Source organism: Lepisosteus oculatus, chromosome 2, assembly GCF_040954835.1.
Source record: "Lepisosteus oculatus isolate fLepOcu1 chromosome 2, fLepOcu1.hap2, whole genome shotgun sequence".
NCBI lineage: Eukaryota > Metazoa > Chordata > Actinopteri > Semionotiformes > Lepisosteidae > Lepisosteus > Lepisosteus oculatus.
The window spans coordinates 76,520,679-76,536,925 of record NC_090697.1 but is presented as its reverse complement, the minus strand read 5'-3'; the positions used below and the strand labels follow the sequence as shown (position 1 = coordinate 76,536,925).

Genomic DNA, 16,247 nt, shown 5'->3' with positions numbered 1-16,247 from the left:
TGACAGATCGGTTTATCAGTGGATCAATTCATTGATATCTTTCTTCCTGCTAAGCAAAAGTATCTGAAAAAGCTGTGTGTCAAATGAAACGGCTTAAGGCACGTTGTGGGCGCAGTAGACGCAGTTCGGTCAGAGGGGAAACCACAAAGAGTACGCAAAGGTTTTGTTGAGGGAGAGAATGAGCTTGCCAGCATGGTTACAAGATGTTTTCAATACTGCCATCTTGCTTTCAGTTCTGACTTCTTACTCTAATACTGTAGGTAAACCAGACGCCAGTCTCCAATCTCCCCCATCCTTATACGCCTTATAGCCATTTCGAAATTCTTCCGCTTATGGAAATATGTTGATTTTCTGCCGTTTAGTACCACAAAAAAGACGAACCCAGATAATTAACTCGGCCCGCACATGTCAATATGGAAATCACACCCACGCCTGCTTCTCCATTAAAACGGTGTTTGTGCCACCAAGAACAGGGATCGAAGAATTAAAGAGTCATCTTGTCACTTGAATACCAGCTGTGGTGGCATCTCTCCCACTGGTGATTTATTAACCTCTGTCACACCTTCCAAATCCGGCATCCGGAGGATCAGTCTGTGGCCCCAGAGCCCAGCAACAGATCCATCCCACTGGCTACGGCTTCAGGCAGCTGGAAAGTACCACCGGGATGTTGCTCCTGTAGCTTTGGATTGGGGCGGTCTGGGCTGGAGCTGTCCTGGGGTTCCCCCGAGCAAGCTGGGGTCTCGGGGTGTGTCACGTGACAGTCAGGTCATGACGGGGTTTCTGTGCAGACTCGGGGATACTGAGCTAGTGAAACCAGCAATCCCGGTACTGGGAGTTTCATTGAATGTCGCGGCATCATACGATCACACAACTCTGCCCCCTGTAACCCTTACTTGGTAAGAGCACCGCAGTTACTCAGGCAGCAGGTTGAGGTTGTTAATATATCCTGTAGGTGAAGGGGGGATTTCCAGTTCTGTTCCTCAGGGAATTCCAGAAAGTAGGGCGGTTTCTCAGTTTTTCTCGTTACCGCACATGGGAAGAGTGCTAAAGTGAGGATCCTCCCGATCTGTACGCCTCTTCTCTGACGGGAAAACCTGCCCCCTGTCCTGAGTTTGGAGTCCCTGGTTCAGGCAGTACTGTATATGAATGTAAGAGGTGTCTTTCTCTGTGCTTGCACGGGTTTTGCACGCTGTTTGTCGGGCCCTTGTCTCTGTGGATCTGGGATCTCTTTGGTAGCAGCGTGAAGATCAGTCCGTGTTCAGCTGTGGCTCTGCAGTGCACCCTGGGGTATTGGTGGTCAGGACCAGCAGGCGGGGGCAGAGAGGGTCCGGGCAGGGTGGTACAGTTTGTGTGCTGTAGCCTCACTAGCAGGTATCGCAGCGCAGTACTTTTAAAAAATAAAGTAAAGGCCTTAGCTTAGAAACCTGGAAGGTGGCAATGATTTTTATTTCTGTTTTCTGCTCGGGAGCCTTTTCTCCTTTTTAAGGATGTTCTTTCATCACCGTGCTGGGAGAGTTTGATTTACCTGCCAGACGCTGGAGGTCTGTCATTGCCCCTGAGGAGACGTTACAGGCTAAATAAAATGCTGTTTGATGTGGGTGTTTCATGAGACTTGAATTATGTAGATAAGTTTAGTTTCTAATCCCTTTTGTTTTGAAATGATTGAAAGTAATAGAAATGGGTGTTTAATTTTCACATGATACACCTCCTTTTTAATGTCTTTTTTATCTTCCAAGGGACGTTTGAACAGGGCATTTAGACAGGGGTTTGTTCTAAGGCTTTGGCCCTTTCGAACTCGTTTTTTCACAGCTGGGGTGAGAGTGCCCAGTAGTCACAAGTGAGTTCGGCCTTTGTTTGGGCAGCGAGGGAAAGGGAAAAAAACCCTGCTGTGTGATATGCAGATTGGTTTACCTGTTACTGAAAGAGGCATTGTTTGCTTCTTACAACTGTATTTGAATAATCCCTAAAGAGGGGGAATATTTTTTTGCATTTAAAATATAAGAAGAGCCTTAACCAAATCAGGTTTACTAGGCCTATTGGACTGTTCCGTGCTTGTGTTTGCACAGAGCTTTAACTGGGCCCACTTCAGCACAACGTGGAATCAGAGTCATTAGTGACACTGTGCTGCTCTTTAATTGAATGCTGATTGAATGATTGATTGGATAAATGTGCGAGTTTTGTTATGTAACCTGCCTGCGCTCGGTGTTCACTGTGAGTGAGGAGCAGTACTGAGTGACAAGTGCAGAGGCCTGTTTGCGAGCTGTACAGAGAGCTGGGGTCACTTTTAACGTGGTCAGGCCTTATCGTGGTGATAAAGGATCAGAAAGCACTGAACAAACACAGTGAAGGTCGTAAAGTCTGCTGTTACAATGAAAGTGCGGTTACATTTTATTTACTCTGCTGCTCAGTGTACATGCAGTACAGTGTTGCAGGGGATTTGCAGTTGACTGCTGTTTTCTTGCAGAAAACGTGCAAAAGTTAAGTTTGATATTCTAGATGTCTCACTTAAATGCAATTCAGTCCCAAATCAAGTTCATTTCCGAGCTTTATTGTTGTCGTATTTAACGAGAGTATGATTAGGAATATCACGTCAAGCATGTGTCTGATTGTAAGACCGGATCGCTCATTGAGAAACCCTCCCCTGGATTCGCTGAAGTTTGATCATTGTGCTTCGCAGGGGACTGGGGCTGAAGGCTCGGCGCTGGCCGGCGTGTGGGAACGCAGCGCTGTTCGGGCAGCGCCAGGCTGGCGCGGGCGGCACGAAAGGTGATTCTCTCACCCTGCACTGGCCCGAGGCTGTGAAACTGTGTCTGCGATTGTTCCGTCGGCTGCGTTAGAGAAAGGAGAGAGCCGTTTTGTCTCTCGGGCGGCCTTTTGTGAGCCGGGAGTGCGAGGAACGTGAGACGGCTGAGCCTTCAGCTGCCTGAATGACGCGATCCACGAGGGCGGGTTGTCCTGGGAGAGGAACGCGAGAACAGAAACACGAGGCGGGTCGTTTGGGGCTTTGAGCCCATTTGGAAAGGAGTAGATCATTGAATCCGAGGAGCCAGGGTTTCAGCGTCGCCAACGTAAGGGGGGTGTCTGTTCCACTCTCCCGCAACTCTTTGTGTGAAGAGCCGCCTCCTGTTCTGTTCTAGAGAAGTCTAGCTGAAAGAGGAACGAGTCCTGACGCTCCTGACGTTTTGGCAGTGTATGTTAATGAAGATAGCAGTGAGGGATGGCATGATGGCTCAGTGGCCAGCATGGCTGCCTGGCAGGCCTGGGCCCCAGGTTCGATTCTGGGCCTGGGGCACCGTCTGTGCAGAGTCTGTTTGCTCTCCCGGTGCTCATGTGTGGCTCCCCCGGGTGCTCCGGTTTCCTCCCCACAGTCCAAAGACACGCTGGGGGGTTCATTTTCTTCTGGGCTTGAGTGTGTCGGGGTCCGTGAGTGCCCTGCTTGCTGGGATAGGCCCTGGCGCCCCCGCGACCCTGGACTGGATGAAGCAGTTTGAAAAGCGTGGAGAGTCGGATGGGTGTAGACAGCTGAGAGACGGTTTGTTCTGTACGGGAAATGTTGATGAATGTGCGGTTGTTTATAGGACTGCTGAAGGTCAGCATCTTCAGTGCAGCTTGCATGTCCTGCACGTTATTAGTACATCATTCAGATGGGCTGCTGGACACTTATTGTTTTGAGCAAGGATTATGAATGAAGTCATATCCTGTACAGATGGGGCAGCATTACTATTGCAGTAGGGCTAATAGAGCTGTACCAGGTACTGCAGCATGCCCTGGACTCCTTAACCTGTCTTCATTTGAGCAGTTTCACTACGAGGCAGAGTATTTTCATCCAGGTAGCGGTGACCTGGGAGGCAGGAATTAGACATGAGGTTGTCCTGTGAGAGGGGTTCAGTTTGGCTTCTGCAGTGGTTTATTTATTCAGTATACTATTTCAAGAAGGAATGCAGCTCAAGATTAGAGAATTCAGCTGACACTGTAACTAAAATCAGGCTTTACCTGACAGGTAGATTCTGAGATATTGAGATCTGAGAACAATACAGAACAACTGCTTTCTACCCAAATCTCTCCACCAAAAACGCCAGGCTGTTTTTGAGTGTTCTAACGTGACCAAATTTAAGATCAGTAGGCGATTGATTATTGCAGTTTTTCGTAGTCAAGTGCCGCTGTCAGATGGGGGGTGGGGGGGGAGTTCAACTTTTTCCTCAGTTTGAAAGAGAGTAGCCTGTTTGGGTTTGCAGAGTCAGTGATTTTGAAGAAGCGTTACAATAGAAACCTCTTCCGTTGTAAAAGCTCTGCATCTTGAAAAAACGTCTCTCGGTTTTCCTGCGTTTTAAATTCACTCTTTGCTTTGTTTCCCACTGATCCTAGAGAGGAGAGTAGGATCTTCACCGGATGTCTGTGCAGTCGGATTGAGGAGTCCCTTATTACAGTATTGGCATTACAGGATGGATTGCGAGTCGAAAAGTTTGTAAAAAAACCCAATTTATAACTCAGGATGTGTCACGTGCCTTACAGTAACCAGCAATGCGAACAGTAATCAGTATTGTGTGTGTGGGTTTATTTCTATCAAATCAGGGGCAGCTTTGTCATCCTGTCCTGTCTGCAGGGACTGCGGAGGTAAATCCGTAGAACCGGGTCACAGTGTGGAGGGGTCATTAGGGGAACTGGAGTTTTGTGGGTTCAAACAGTAGCGTGTTGACGGGCCTGTCAGCTGGACCTTTGGGCTCGGTCTTTATTCTAGGGAAATGCCCAGGCGTGTGTGTTTAAGCCACTTCGAATTTAAAATACCAGGCAGAGACAGTAATCACCCACACAGCTGTCAAACCAACACGGAGAAAACACTTGCAGTAGACGCCACTAGCAAGCAGTAAAGACCCAAGTCGAATCCCAGTAAGAGAGGTGTTCCTGCACCTCTCGGTCTGTGTGGAGCCACCTGCTCAGTGTGACACCTCGGCGCCAGTGCCACTGGCAGACTGGCAGAATACCCCCAGTCCCGAGGCAGGGGGTCCGGCGTTGCACACGCACACCCCCCTGTGATTAAAGCTTTATTGAAAGGGGAAGATGACAGCCAGGCCTGGCTGTGTTCCTCTGTTCTGATACATGGAGTCACCTGGATTCTCCTGGTTTCTGTTCCAGGCGACCTGTAATTACCTGCATTCTTCCTGCTTTTTTCACCTGCAACGTGCTCTCTCTCCCCCCCCAATCGAAATGCATGCTGTCAACTGTGCAGAGGCTGGCTGCCTGTGAGTGCAGAGGAGAGGAGGTGAGAGAGAGAGAGGCCTCTGTTGTCGCCGTCTCTAGACCACAGAGCAGCTCAGTTTAGAAGCGCTCCTGTGAAACCCCAGCCCAGCGCACAGCACCGCACTGAGGCACTCTACAGCCGGCCTGTCGGATCGGTGGAGATCAGCAGGCCCTCCTGCATGACCTCCCCACCGAGCAGAGTTTTGCAAACCCCAGTGCGCGGCAGGGATCGCTCTGGGACAGTGAGGCTCAGCAAACCCAGCCGGCCTTAATACTCCCCCAGGAGCGAACCGCCAGTGTGTCCGCACTCGTGTCTTCCCATGCTTTTTTGGTTTCCCTAAACTGAGAGACAAACCCAAAAGACAGAGGAGACTCTCTACCACCGTGATGTGCCCCTTTCAGATACAGATGCAAGTGTAGATGCGCAATAAATAAGTGACCTGTACTGTCCAGCAGGGTGCTGGACTTCTGGGGGGATCGTGAAGGGTCTTGACCAGTCCCAGAATCCCAGATTCTCCAACACAAACTTTTCCAGTAGATACCTGTGACCGGGATTCCCCAAGCAGGGCTGCACAACTGGCTCTGTGGCCTATTATGAAAGAGCAATCCCTGGTTAGAGTCAGAGAGGCGTGGCTGGTGAGAGTGTCATAGGGGGCGTGTCCTCTGGGAGAGTCGGAGGGGTGTGGTTGGTGGGAATCTCTTGAGGGACTGTCATAGGGGCGTGGCAGGCAGGAGAGGAGTGTAGCACATGGTCAAGTCAGGTGGTCATGTCTGAAAGAGTCGGGGGGGGGGTGGCTAGTGGGAGTGTCAGAGAGGTGTGGCAAGTGGGAGGAGTGTCATGTCTTTGAAGAGTTGCAGATGCAGGAAAAGTCTTATTCCCCCCCTTGGTACAGAGAACAGTCCCTGTTCCCCACAGGACAGAGAACAGCCCCTGTAATGCCCAGGTGGCTCATTCTAATCCTCAAGTCACTGCAGAAGTGATAGCAGTAATCCAGACTGATTAACTTCATTATCGGAGTAAAGCATTGAGGATTCCTCGTTAAAAAAACAATCAAACTTGTTAAAAACAAGTTGAGAAAACATGTGGTGCTGCTGCAGGTGGGCCCGATGCTGTGGGCTTTTTGTTTACCAGAAACGGTGTGTTTCTGTGGCAGCGGGGGATTTCTGCAGAGGCGCTGTGGATGGAATGGGGCTGCCCAGCGACAAAGGCTGCTAACGCGTCAACACAGACAAAAAAAACCCAACAAACCTTGCTTGTGGTCTGCTGCTGCTCAGCCCCGCTGCCTTCTTGATGGGAACGGCACCAGCCGGCTAACCACGGGCTGCCGAAGAGACTGCGCTCTCTCCCCTGGCGTGCGTCCTGTGGAGACAGCCTGGGCTGCGGCGGCCACCCCTGAGCGGACCAGCCGGGCGCGAGTCCGCTTCAGCCCGCGCGCTTTCCTTTACCGCCAGCGCCCGTCTCCTGGATGCAGGATGGCGTCCCGTTACGAGAGGCTGCTTCTCTCTGTGCCATGTGGAAATGTCCTGGGATGCAGGACCTTAAAAGGCCTGACCTCTGGGGCTCAATTCAGTTCAGGCCTTATTCACCCCTGGGGGGCAATTAGTTTTAGGGCAGAGTCCAGCACACCTGTTCAGACAAAGGCCGACTTCACCGGTGTGGAAGAGATTTGGGCCTGCTTGGATTAGCGAGCGGCTCGGCTCCGGAGAAGCCCTCACAGACGCAGCCTGCTGGGCCCCACAGTGGCGTCACGCTGGGAGGGACTGGGTCCGGGTGTCGTCACCCTCGCCCTCCCACTCGTTTTCCCAGCCGGACTGCGCGGGGAGGCGGGGACTCAACCCCGACGCGCTGACGGGGAACATGATCCCAGCAGGCGGACGCCGATCAGCAGGCTGTCCGATATCCTTCCGAAGCCTGTCGACTCCGCCAGGGCCAACAGGTGCAGAGTACATGATTTCCACCCACTTTGCTAAAAAGCGCAATTACTGGGATGACTCGATCTCGAAATGGACTGTGATTGACAAATTTGTGTGGTTTTTTTTTGTACGTTAATGTTGCTTGCCATTAAGCTAAAAAGCAAAAACAGGTTCCTGAATGCATCTGGGCACACTACTCTCACAGCATGCCAAGTGCTGACATGTGGGACGGAGCAGGGAGTTCTTACAGTAAGAGCTTTGCAATAGCACTTCCTCTAATAACAGGGCTCTCAGCAAGACATCAGCGGCTGTCTGTCTCTCCTTCTGTGGCTGTCTGTGCGTCCTGGGGATACAAGCAGACCCACATGATCTCCAGGACCTCCACAGCCTAAAATAACCCCCCCCCCCCTCCCAGGAGCAAGGGAAAGTGGGCAACTATGAAAGTGTGTGGAGTTGGTTTATTTAAAAACAAAGGACTGGTTTTAAAAAATCAAATTAAATAAATCAACATCTGAAGATTCTAGCTTCAGCTGTAGTGCTTCTCAAACTGGGGATTTTGTTAAAAAAAATCTGCAGGTCTATAGTTTTAAAAAAAAAAAAGTTCAGAAGAGACCACAAGGAAGCTATTAATTTGGGTTTTGTCTGTTGTGAGACAGACTGCCTTTTTACTCCTTATTGGTAGCCAATTTCAAGGAAGATGCTTCCCCAATTGTAAAAAAAAAAACTTAAATCAGAACTGCATGCCACACCCCCCCCACCCAGCACAGAGAACAGTCCCTGTCCTCCCCAGCACAGAAAACAGCCCCTGTACCCCCCAGCACAGAGAACAGCCCCTGTACCCCCCAGCACAGAGAACAGCCCCTGTACCCCCCAGCACAGAGAACAGCCCCTGTGCCATGCAGGTGGCTGATCGTACTCCGTTGGTCAGTGCAGTCGGGGAGGGTGAGGAGGGTTCAAGCATGAATCGGCGCTTCAGTCTCCCAGCAGTGTGCGCCTCTGTGCAGAGTAAACAAGATGGCTCAGAGTCAACACCTCGCGGTCCTGGAGGTCTGGCCCTCGGCACGCCGTGTCAGAGGACTCAGAAAACAAGTTCTCGCTTTTCTTCTGTCTTGGAGGCGATTCCAGACGGCGAGCCTGAGCAAGTTGCAGCACGAGGCCAAAAAACAGGATCTCTGAGGTTGTGTAAGTTGCGACTAACAGCAGCACAGGGCTCTAAGAAACAGCGTCCTTGGGGGAAAAAACAAAACAACCCCTCCGGTACCGTCGCCCCTTGCGGGAGAGAACAGCCTGGGCACGAGCCTGGACAGGCCGCAGCCCGGCGGACAGCCCTCTCGGTGCTGGCTGTGGGCTTGCGGAGAGGGCAGGAGGAACGGGCTCTTCTTCCCCCCGCCCTGCTCAAACCTGGAGCCCTTCCAGCCTGCTTCAGTCCCGCAGTACTCGTCAAGAACCGGTCCGAAGGAGTTCAGGTCGTCTGGTTGGCGGACATGTTGTGCGGTTTGTTGAGATACTTGTTGAAAGGTTTCTGCACTTGAGATTTGGGGCAGAAGCCCCTGTGCAATTTATACATTTGTGGTGTAGCTACAGGGAGGTCCTTTTGCGTGTTGTCTGAGTCATTGTTTTCTGTTGCTCTCCCTAAAAGAGCTGGTGCAGACGGGGTGGGGCAGGTGTTGTTGTGCCGGAGGAGGTGACTCCAGGCCTGGTTTCTCCTCCTGAACTGGAACTTGCAGCGTGGCGTTTCTTGAAAGCATCCCTGTGTGGGTCACTGCGGCGCTGGACGTGTGCGGAGTGGTCAGTAGGTTGAGGCTGCGGACGGTGGACTGGAGGGGGTCTGGAGAGCGAGGAACTTGCTGCCTGCCGTGTTTCCTGGAACACAGGTTTCCTGGTCATCGCTGGATACGAGAATGTATTTTCAATGGATTCACCTGGAAAAATAGTGGAATAATAACATCAGCACTGTATGTACAAGTGTGTGCAAATCTGGTACCGGCGAATCAATGAAACAATGTCTTCCTCTGGGCCCTGGTAACGGTTGCCTACACACTTGTTGCTAAGGTGATGGTTTCCAAGGCAGAGGGTGCACGTTATGTAAGTGTAAGAATTTGAAAGAGATGTTTTTATCATTCTGGTTTTCCCTTTTGTTTTTCCCAATAAAACGGTATTGAAGTGAACACGTTGCCTAAAAGCACCATGGTAAAGCATGCAGAGGTGCGGATGTACATTACAGGAATGAGCATTAGCAGTTGCAGGAGAGCCATCTTTGGCCTCTTTCCGAAGGTAGCGTACAGTAGTTGTAAATGCTGCTGCAGAGGTATTGAAGAAACGATCGTCTCCGTATCAACAATAGTATTCACTTTATGCAGCGGATGTGTGTAATCCGGCAGTTTTACTTTCAGAAATGACGGAGCTGAGAAGAAATTTACATAATGCAAAATGTGCGTGGTACAGGGCGAAGAGTGAGGAACAGTACACAGGCCAGCAGTTACTGTACATGCAAACTGCTGCCAGTGTGGGTGTCGTGGGGACTGTCCCTTTGTGGACTCCCGTGAGGCAGGAAGAGTACAGCACCCACTCGCTGAGCACCGCCTCCGGCTTCACGCTCACCTACCCAGATCCTGTTCAGCAGAGAGCGGCCAGAGCTCTCCAGACACTGCCGGGGCAGCTGAAGGGCATCTCGGGCAGGGAGTCAGGGGGGGTCAAGTCTGGGGGCGCAGTGGAGATTACCACCGTACCCCCTTGTGACGTTCTGTACAGGTGACACCGGGTCATTTCGGTAATCAGCCAACCGGCTGGCAGGCTGAGATGTGGACGGTGCTTCAGGTCAGTTAACCACAGCAAAAGATCCATCCAGAAAATGTCAATCATTCATGAAGTGCTGTAAAAATTGTTCATTTTTCCTTCGGTGCTGCTTCGCAGTTGGTTTGTCAGGGGTCAGGAAGTGTTCTGAAGGCAGCAGTGGAGCAGCCTTATGAAGGACAGAGCACAAAGTCATTCAGTCACACACTCGGGGTAGCAAGCACTGACCCGGCGGCATAGCTTGGACCTGAACCCGGAGCCCTGGCCACCAGATCGCCCTAGTCCCTCCCAAGGGACGGTGGAAGCGGCACCGAACTGGCGGCGCTGCTCTCAAGGCGCAGGGTCTCACTGCGGCGGTGTCGGCCTCCCTGTGTGTCTCCACAGCCATGGACCCGTCGATCACGCTGTGGCAGTTCCTGCTGCACCTCCTGGAGGACCAGAGCCACCGGCACCTGATCTCCTGGACCTCCAGCGACGGCGAGTTCAAGCTGCTGGACGCCGAGGAGGTGGCGCGGCTCTGGGGGCTCCGCAAGAACAAGACCAACATGAACTACGACAAGCTGAGCCGCGCCCTGCGCTACTACTACGACAAGGTACTGGTAGGGACCGCCGCGGCTGAGTTCCCAGACCGTGCTGGCTGGCGGGATACAGGAGGGTTGTCAAAGGCTTTGCCTATCGTGGAAAGAGAAGTCGTTACAGTGGACCAACCACTAGGGGCCGCCACATCACCCCTAAAGTGCTCGTAAATAGCCACAGTGGGGACTGTGTAGTGATTAATGAATTGGTTAAGGGCGTAGGAGTTCACATTCTCCCATGGGTGCAGAGAAGTTTTAGAATTAAAAGGGAAATGCAGGGGAATAGTGGTGCTAGGTGTTTTTTTTGTGTTAGTTTCTCTACTGAAAAGGCCTAAAATAGAGCTTCCTGGATTTGAGGTTTTGGTTTGGAGTCGCGGTACAGTTCTGCATGTGCAGACCCTAGGACCCTTTATGTTCCCTCCACTTTGAAAACGTCTTAAACCACAGGCTTGTCGTGACTTCACACCGCGGGAGGCGTTTTAAAGGGAGCTTGATGGCCCAAAAAGGGCTCGCTTCGTGCCTTCTGTCTTCAGTGGTGCCCGTGGGAGTACCAGGGGGCAGGTCGCTGACCGAGGCCGCGGGGCTCCGTGCGGGTGTCCGCGGCCGCGTGAAATTAATCCCCCTGCCTCTGTCCCAAAAACCGCTGCAGAACATCATCAAGAAAGTGAGCGGTCAGAAGTTCGTCTACAAGTTCGTGACCTACCCCGACCCCGCCGCCACGGAGACCGTGAGGGAGGAGTCGAGGCGGAGGGAGAGCCTGGCGGACGCGCTGCACCTGCCCAAGGGCCCCGGCGGCGAGGGCGCCCCCTCCCTGCCCAAGGGGCTGCAGCTGCAGCGCCTCGCCGCCGGCCCCGGCGCGGCCCAGCGCAGCTCCCGCAACGACTACATGAAGTCCGGCCTCTACTCCACCTTCACCATCCAGTCCCTGCAGGCGCCCAGCAAGGCGGCCCGCCCCCCCAAAGCCGAGGCGCCCCCGCCCGCCGAGCCTTCCCAGAAAGCCCTGGCCGCCGACCGGCCACTGCCAGAGGTGAGGAGCTCTCCGCGCCGTTCCCTGGCCGGCCTGCCAGGGGGCGCTGTTGGACAGCCAGCCCCTCCACTGCATGACGGAGACAACTTCTTTCACGCTCTTCAGATACAGACAGAAAACTTACCTTTTTACAAGGTCTAGGTCTGGTACATTCAGTCTGTAAAAACCTGCATGCCCTTGTTCTTTTTTCCTACTTTTTTCTTTATTCATGACGTACATCGTCCTTGGGTTTGGCAGGGCGCTTTATAAATAGAAGTTATTATTGTTATTGCCGTGTAATAGACGTCAAGAAGCTGCCTGCGGCTGCTGACAAGAGCGACAGCACGCTGAGGGTTATTCTTAAAATGCAAAACCGAAGCGGCACGCGAGAATTAGGGCCCACAGGAATCAAAAGAAATTGTAGCACTTTCTCGCTCGCTGCCAGACAGGCGGAGGTGAGGAAATACGTGGGTGTGAAGCAAGTTTTTATTCTAGCTTTTGATAAGAACGGGGCCCCCAGCACGCATCTCCAGACTGGCCGAGAAAGTTTTGGGGGGGGGGGGGGGGGCTGTGTGGTGCTCTGGCCACTGCAGATCGGAAATCCTCTCTCTGGGAGAGAGGGGAGAGATTATAAAGCAGAGCAAACAGCTCTTTTCCTTCCTGGATTGCAGGCTTTTGACACACCCCTGGAGAACTGAGCAACTTCAGTTCTTGAGTGCTGGCTGCCTTCAGTACCTTCACACTGGAAAACTGACGTGCACCAGCGTCGGATTGTTTTTCAATGACCGAGTTGAGCAGTGATCTGCTTGCTTACTCATTTGCAGGAGTGATGTATATACTTGGTAACTGAATGACTGGGCTGACTAACTTCCTTTCTCTCCAAGAGACTGGTTTGCGAGCCTCCCTGGGATCAGTTCGTCATCTTGGCTCTAAGATGGGAGTCACTGGAATAGTCCATTTCCCCTCGGGGTGCGGAGTGGAATAGTCCATTTCCCCTCGGGGTGCGGAGTGGAATAGTCCATTTTCCCTGGGGGTGCGGAGCGGAATAGTCCATTTTCCCTGGGGGTGCGGAGTGGAATAGTCATGTCATTTACCAAACTGCTTTATACCGTACGGGAAGCCGGAGCGTACCCGGCAAGCAGCGAGTGCAAGGCAGGGTACACCCTGGAGGGGGCGCCAGTCCATCGCAGGGCAGGTGCAAGCCAGTCATACATGGGAACAGTGTGGAGGCCACGGTAAAGGTCGAGGGGGGAAATTTGGCCCGGACACCGGGACAACTCCCTTCTCTTACTGAGAAACGCCCGGGGATCTTTAATGACCACTGAGAGTCAGGACCTCGGTTTAACATCTCATCCGAAAGATGGCGCCCACTACAGTCTAGTGTCCCCGCCACTATACTGGGGCATTAGGACCCACACAGACCGCAGGGTGGGCGCCCCCTGCTGGTCCCACTCACACCACTTCCAGCAGCAACCATAGCTTCCCAGGAGTCTCCCCTCCAGGTACTGGCCAGGCTCAGCCCTGCTGAGCTCCAGTGGGTAGCGGAGTGAGTTAGCCTGTGCAAAAACCGCAAACGGAACTGTGGCCAGGAGCTACACGCGCCCCTTTCCAGAAAATGTGCATGTAAGATCCAGATACCTTATAAAACAATAACATTCTTACTGTCTTGCTGCGTCCGTTTGGCGTCTGCGGTTGTACCCGGCCCCTGCTCGTCTGCCTGACGATCCTCTCTCCCCCCCCCAGGTGCGTGTGCAGGTGGCGGAACGGCCCGGCTGTGTGGAGGGTGCAGGCCTGGAGGAGCCCCTCACCCTGCAGGTGATCGTCACCCAGCCCTCCCCCTCCGCCACCCCCGCCCTCAGCCCCCAGATGGCCCCCGGGCCGGCTGAGGTCGGCACGGTGAGTGTGGCCGCCGCCGCGGACAAGATGGGCTTTCAGCTGAACGCCCTTCACTGGGCAGAGTGAAACCAAACCGTGAGAATGGAGAACAGAGCGGATCTCACACAGCTGGGCTCCAAGTACAGCTCTGTCACAATATGTGCTCCACACAACTGCATTCCCACTCTCTTAAGAAACTCCGGCCTTGTCGTACGTCGCAGGTGCTCCTTATACGCTTCCACCACAGAGTATTACCTAATGAGAGACCGGCAACAGTGCTGTACTGCGGCACAGCGCCACCCACTGGTGGTCATGTCCCTGTGTCAGGAGTAACCCCATTAGATGCTTTGGACTGTTAAGCTAAACACTTGAAGGGAGTTTTCTTTAAACCTTAGTGCCTAATTAAACGAACCGATGGCTTCATTCATTCTTAACAAAATGAGGCATGTGTCACGGGACACCTGTCCAGCTCTGGTTATAGAACGCTAATTGAACGGGAGACAGGAGCAGACATATCGCTGGGCTTCTACGCTACACTCATCACCCAGGGGTTTTCAGTTATTGTCTGAGTTATTTTCTATGGGAAGGGAAGCTCATGAAATGTCCTCGCAGCTCAGTAGAGCCGGGAGTTCAGAGTCGGAAGAAGGAGTCGGAGCGGTCATCTCTCATGGACCTGACGGAGTCTGACAGACTGTGGACTGACCGGCCACAGGAGATGCTTAGGGGTGTTTCTGTTTGGCGTCTGCCCTAGATTTCCCAGCCCCCGAAGGCCCCCAGGTTGGGAGACCCTCCTCGGATATACCTGACCGGGGTCTCGGATCCAGCTGCCCTGACCCCCGGCGCGCCCCTCGCTCCAGCTGCCCCTCCTGTCGCCCCGAGCGACGGCGAAGGGCCCCCGAACCACCAGGTCATCGTGGTGATCAAGCAGCCACCCCTGGCCGCCAAGGAGCCGGGCCTTCCCTGCGAGGAGGACCTGATGGACATCGTGGGCCTGGGGGACAAGAGTGCCGAGGAGGTGAGCACAGTCGCCCGGGCGCCCCAGGGTGCCCGCTGTGTTGGCAGCTGCCCGCTTAGGGGACCGATCCGGTGGTGTGTCCTCAGTGAGGTTAAACTGCTGAAGCCGTGTCGTTTGGGTTGGGAAGAACCAAGGTTCTCTCCCAGTACTGCAGCACACGGGCCGGCCATCAGTCGGTCTTACTCGCTCCCCGGGCCCACCCCCTCCGGGATCTGCCTACGGCAGCGAGTGCTGAGAGATGCGTGATGGTTCTGAAGGCGAGATGGCACCCTGGGTGTGCCGTCCGCTCAGCTGTGAGAGGCGGCTCACTGGGGCTGACTGGTGTCACGCTGTGCTCTAGGTCCGCGCCGAACCCGTGCCTGTCCCGGGAGATCTCGACCTCGCCGCCCCGGCCGTCGACGCGCCTCTCTCTCCTGGAGACTTCGCCAGCCAGGCCGGGGGCGAGGGCGCCTGCAGGGTGAAGACTGAGCTGGCAGGTGAGCTGGCGTCCGGGGGGGGGGAGGGGGGACACGGAATGTCTTCAGCTTCGTTCCGGGCAGCAGCAGAGACCGATGGGCCGACGTTCACCCCTCAGGCCTCGCTGCCCAGCTGACTCCCGCCATAGCTGAGAGAGTTGCAGCACATTGAAGCTGCAGGAGCACGCTGGGTACAGAATTCAGGTTTCCTCCAGTCAAGGTACATGTCTTGATTACCTGAGGTCCTGGTAAAACTTGTATTTCTGTATTTGTTCAAGTAGGGAGCTGCGTCAGCATGCCTAGGCTGCAAAGGAACAAGTAAAGTTTATTCCAGGCTGAAAAGAGAAGAAAAAAAAACTGTTTATTTTCTTCTCTTTTCAGCAGGGAATAAACCTTTACTTGTTCCTCTTCTGTATTTCTTCAGATGGGTAAGGGAATGGGGCACATATCTGGTGATCCTCCCATCTTCTCTGCCTGACCCCTGACCCTCTCTGACACCAGTGGATGCTGGTTTCTGCTGCCTGTCTGGGTGTCACGGCGACACGATTGAGCCCCTAAGCCCCGCCCACAGCAGAGCCCAGTGGCAAGCAGGGGGGAGGAGCTGACAGTTCAACCCACCAATGAGAGAGAGGTCACACTGCAGGTGGTGTAGGGAGGCAGGGGCAGTGCTGGCTCTAAAAAAGGCGAACGGAATCGATTGCGCATTTTCTGCTAGCTTGGTCGCCTCATCGCGCATGGCAAGCGAAAATGCACATCACCGTCTTCCTGAATTTAAGTGTGTTGTGATTTTCTCCCAGTCCTGAATTCTCTGTTTACTTCCTTGCAAATTTGGGACAGTCTGGCAGAACACCCAGGCTAATTAAGAAGAGGCTTAGACTGAAGCAAGAATATCGTTGAGTACTCAGCCCCAGTTTCCAAATGAAAGTTCCCTGTTGCTCGTACCCATGTGTAACGGCCAGCGGGGGTTTCCCCGGTCTGATTGCTCCCCAGAAGGCACCCCCTCCCCCGCTGACTCACCAGAGGCCCCGCCCCCGAAGGCGAAGAAGCCCAAGGGCCTGGAGCTGCCGTCCTCGCCCACGGTGCTGCCCGGGGGGCTGTCTGCGGACAAGGTCAGCGCCGCGGTCAACAGCCTGCTGGCGCCGGGCAGCGCCAGCAACTCCCTGACGCCCACCGTCATCACCTCCCACGCGCTGGTAAGGCCGATCCGCCCGGGCAGGAAGCACCACACCTGCACCGCGCCCACCCGCCTGCAGGGCGGCGACACAGCGTGTGCACACAGAGGTGCCCACGTCACCGGTCTGTTCCTGACAGTCCGGAGACACAGCCTGTGCTGTGCTCAGCTGTTCTCTCTCTCTCAGCCTCTGATAGACATTCCA

The 16,247-nt window shown here is 53.8% G+C and overlaps 1 protein-coding gene across 1 annotated transcript in view; it reads left to right on the top strand.

Moving 5' to 3' along the window:
• The window catches only part of elk1 (ETS transcription factor ELK1), a 28,655-nt gene that overhangs the window by 2,727 nt on the left and 9,681 nt on the right, over positions 1-16,247 (top strand). Inside the window, exons 2-7 of the mRNA XM_069184208.1 lie at positions 10,330-10,538; positions 11,170-11,547; positions 13,270-13,422; positions 14,153-14,416; positions 14,757-14,892; positions 15,862-16,064. Of these exons, the coding sequence (XP_069040309.1) occupies positions 10,330-10,538; positions 11,170-11,547; positions 13,270-13,422; positions 14,153-14,416; positions 14,757-14,892; positions 15,862-16,064 (1,343 nt within the window). The remainder of the gene's footprint in view (positions 1-10,329; positions 10,539-11,169; positions 11,548-13,269; positions 13,423-14,152; positions 14,417-14,756; positions 14,893-15,861; positions 16,065-16,247) is intronic.